This window comes from Hibiscus syriacus, unplaced genomic scaffold (assembly GCF_006381635.1).
Source record: "Hibiscus syriacus cultivar Baekdansim isolate YM2019G1 unplaced genomic scaffold, ASM638163v2 tig00110017_pilon, whole genome shotgun sequence".
Classification (NCBI taxonomy): Eukaryota; Viridiplantae; Streptophyta; class Magnoliopsida; order Malvales; family Malvaceae; genus Hibiscus; species Hibiscus syriacus.
This window is the reverse complement of record NW_024062565.1, coordinates 228,594-232,593: the sequence shown is the minus strand read 5'-3', so window position 1 is coordinate 232,593 and position 4,000 is coordinate 228,594. Positions and strand designations below refer to the sequence as shown.

Sequence of the window (4,000 nt, the reverse complement as noted above, 5' to 3'; positions counted from 1 at the left end):
GGTAAGCTGCTGTTCTCTAATATATTTCCTTGTAATATGATCAACAGTCTCCTTTGCAAAAACTTCCAGTTTTATTACCCAGTTTCTTAATTTAGCTTGCTGTTCTTGTCGAAACATGTTTCCCCGTTGTTTATGTTTCAAGCAAATCTGTGAGGACTCGAGAGTATCCTATGAACAATATAAAATGATAAATATTTTACCGGATTAGTTTTAGGATGCTTTTGCTTAGCAGAAAGAAAACAGAAGGAAGATAAGAAAATTGGGATTGGGTGTAAATGGAGCATGGATATTGCTTCTTTTAGTTCAAGATTGTAGAGTTTCGTAGAAAGACATGTAAACCTTCTACTTTTGTTTATCATTCAGTTTTTGAGTAACTGTAAGCATGAATCCATGGTGGGTTATTTCTTTAGAAAAAGAACACAACTTTTAATCTTGGAGAAATTCTGACGGTTTATTTGTTTGTGTTCATATATATAGATTTATAGAATTGTTTCTTCTTCTTCTTCTTCTTCTTCTTTTGGGTTCAACAGGTTTATAGTGAACTACTGTTGGCAGTCTGAGTGATAACCATTGAAGGGACAAGGGAAATTTGAAAGATAATCTGAAGCTCATCCTACATATTCATACATTTTGTGTGGTTTCATTTATATTTTTTGGTGGAGATTGCTCCAGGCAGTGATGCTAAAGCAGAACATTCTCTCCTGTAATGCTTCTTCCTTTTTCAGAAAAAATATGTATGGACAACTCAATTATAGAATTGCTTGTACCCTCCCCATCTTACATGATCATCCAAATCATGTAATTTTTTGCCATTTGAGAGACAAAATGCAATCTGTAACCTTAAGTGCGAGCTTGGACTCTTTGGAAATTAGCCCCACATTACAACGGAGATGCATAAAAGGTGCGGCTGATGAAAATCAAGGGGAATTATCTGAGGAAGACGACGATATCTGCCCTGTGGACTGTGTTAGAGAATTCAAAACTGATGAAGAGTTCTTAAAAATTCTTGAAAAGGCCAAAGACACCAATTGTTTAGTTGTAGTTGATTTTTATCGTACTTCTTGCGGAAGCTGTAAGTACATAGAGCAAGGTTTCTCGAAATTATGCAAGGGTGCGGGTGATGAAGACGCTGACGTGATCTTCTTGAAACATAATGTGAGTATCTTTTATATGGCCCGAACTTTGAACAGATTATGTTGATGCATCTATCCCATTTTCTAACTCAGGGCTGCTGTTTAAGAATTAAGAGCAGGAACGATGAAACATGAGCTCTTATTTGTTATATATTTTCTTCTGCAGGTAGTTGATGAGTATGATGAGCAGTCTGAAGTTGCTGAAAGACTTAGAATCAGGGTAACATTTAATCCCATTCCATCAAATACTGACTCATTTATTTGTTAAGATGAATCAAGTTTGTTATGGGGAATTGAGCATCATGACAATTTGTTCGCAGAGATGATCTAATAATAGCTGAAACCCAGTAAAAAAAATCTTCATTTGTGGAGAAAACAATTTTGATCTGTTGGGAAGGTCTATTTTATATCAATTAAAAAAATCAGGGTGGGATTTGTGGATGCATCCTAATGCACAAAGATGACTGCCATGTGTCAGTGTATACTAATAAGATGAATCTGAATTATTGCAGGCAGTGCCTCTTTTCCACTTCTATAAAAATGGAGTTCTCTTGGAAGCATTTCCAACCAGAGACAAGGAGAGAATTGTTGAAGCCATTAAGAAATATACGTCGACAAATGAAGATGCCTAAGCAAAGGTGGCCAGTCTTTTCAAACTTTGCTTTTGCAGAAAAATAATCAGTAAGATACTTGGAATAGATTGGACTACATCCGTAGAACATATTACTACTGTAATCATTATTTACAGGATTTACTTGGAAAGTGAAACTGATTTCATCTTGTCCCCATTGTTTCGCCCTATATGATCGATGGCTTTGCCTGTTGAGTTATATGCTTTGAATATATCTGCTGAAGAATAAGAAGCTTTTTAGATATGGCATATCCAGAATTAGATGACCAGGAATGTGACACGATTCAAATATAAATCATATATTCCCTGGCCACTTACCAGGCCAGTGCATGATGATTAGGCTCAATGTCTGTCTTGAATAAAGATTTTCCAATGGCAACGATTGAAAAGTGTGGTTAAACAGGCAAGCGGTAGAATTAAAAGACAAAAAAGAAACAATTTACGACCTTGATTGACTAAGCAGGGTTATGGTATTGAATTCACTACATCAGTAAAATATGCTTAAAAAGATCATGGCCAGCCAGAGTAGGTGTTGTCTGGTAATGATTAAAATGAAAATCGAATAAAAGCTATCAAGCTCTGGTATCCACATCTAATTAGTAGGGTCCAGAAGGGAAGACACTACAAACTGTGATCTGCAAGCTTGGGTGTCCTTCACAGGATGCTCACCTACCGGAGACATCATCTATTCCAACTTAGCCTATGGTTGTTTGAAATGTGTCTCCTTTGCGGCCCATGACAGAGAGCTCCAATAGGTGTGCTCATGATTTACGGAAAACGGCAAGCTATGATGTTTACTCCTTTCTGAAAATGATTTGCAGATAAATGTGAAACTTGGAATACTATTTGTTTGCTAATGGCAGCCTTTCGATTACCCTAAATATCAATTCCGGTACTACAACTAAAAGAGAAAATAGCAAAGAAGGGCTTTGAATGACAATGAGAATGAACTCAAAACTGAGATGGATGGGAAAACAACTTGCTATTCCAAGAAAACTGGAAACTGCCAGTAAATTTTTTTTTACTGTAGGGGAGAATTGCATTACTGCTGTTATTATAATCCACACCCATCATCCATGCCTGCCTTTTTTATGTTGTAGATTCCTTCCAAAATCTCGTGGGAAGTCCTTGCACAGGAACTGGAAATGGGCCATACTGAATCCCACTTTCGGATCCTACCACTTCCCATCTGCAAGCCCCAACAAAAATATTACTGTCAGCAGTTATTCTACATAATCCACCCGATCCGACCCAAAAAATATACACCCTCTACCCGACCTGACTTTTAGAGATAAAATCCGAACCCGACCTCACCCGAACCAAAATAATAATAAAAATATTATTTTTATTCAATAAAAACAGTGATTTAATTAAAAAAATAATATATAAAGGAGTATTATTATAATTATTCATAAATATATAAGATAAAATTATATTTTTTCGGATTGGGCCAAATACTTTTCACCATAAACTCGAATTCAACCCGACCCGAACATCATATTTAAAAAATCCGACCGACCCGACCCGAACCAATTTTTTTTTATAAAAAAAATCGACCCATTCAGGTCGGGTCGGATTCGAATCCATGCCCATCCCTATCAATGTGTCATAAAATTTTATTAAATGTCCATCATTTAACCTTTTTATTCTTCTTTAAAAGGAATCTGTATTTGTCAAAAACAACTCTAGATTAATATATATAAGTAGATTATACAAAATCAGTGTACGATGGAGACCATATGTAGAGCATTTTTCCTCTAATATATATTTTATTCCGAAAATTCAAATTGAATTACAACATAAGCTCATTTTTATGGATTTTTTTAAAATATTCGACAGTGTTAGAAAACCATTATTCAAGCGATCAAACATGTTTTTCACTTCTTAAAGAATGAATTCTTAATTTATAGATGAAAAAATTATATAATATTGATATATATTTAAAAAATCCAATTCTACCATAAATTTATTGTTTTCTCATTCGAATTATAAAAAAAATCGTTTTTCTCCTCCCCATAATTTGTCTTGCACGAAAAGAATAATTCATAATAAAATCAAGCATCTTGTTTATCAAAAAAAATATTCTCATACAACGTGACAACCCCGTAATTTCTTCAACGTAATTACACGGAAAAGCCCTCATTACCCTCTTGGTTGAACCTATATTATCATACGTCCAAGGGCTTTACAGTCATTTTGAGACGGTCAAAATCCCAGGTCTAAGGCTATTATTACC

General features: G+C 34.9%; 1 protein-coding gene across 1 annotated transcript; it reads left to right on the top strand.

The window, feature by feature from the left end:
- The first annotated feature begins 530 nt into the window (after nucleotides 1-530).
- On the top strand, nucleotides 531-1,918 carry LOC120212829 (thioredoxin-like 4, chloroplastic). Its single transcript, XM_039211015.1, has 3 exons — nucleotides 531-1,155; nucleotides 1,300-1,353; nucleotides 1,646-1,918. Exons 1-3 carry the CDS (start codon nucleotides 679-681, stop codon nucleotides 1,763-1,765), a joined length of 651 nt encoding a protein of 216 aa, XP_039066946.1. The 5' UTR covers nucleotides 531-678; the 3' UTR covers nucleotides 1,766-1,918.
- The last annotated feature ends 2,082 nt before the right edge of the window (nucleotides 1,919-4,000 follow it).

What these genes read in the sequence shown, in the direction of transcription:
- LOC120212829 (XM_039211015.1), top strand. Translation starts at nt 679, where the DNA reads ATGCTAAAGCAGAACATTCTCTCCTGTAATGCTTCTTCCTTTTTCAGA. An exon ending in TGATCTTCTTGAAACATAAT is followed by an intron (nt 1,156 to 1,299) that starts GTGAGTATCTTT and finishes TTTCTTCTGCAG; the next exon opens with GTAGTTGATGAGTATGATGA. An exon ending in CTGAAAGACTTAGAATCAGG is followed by an intron (nt 1,354 to 1,645) that starts GTAACATTTAAT and finishes GAATTATTGCAG; the next exon opens with GCAGTGCCTCTTTTCCACTT.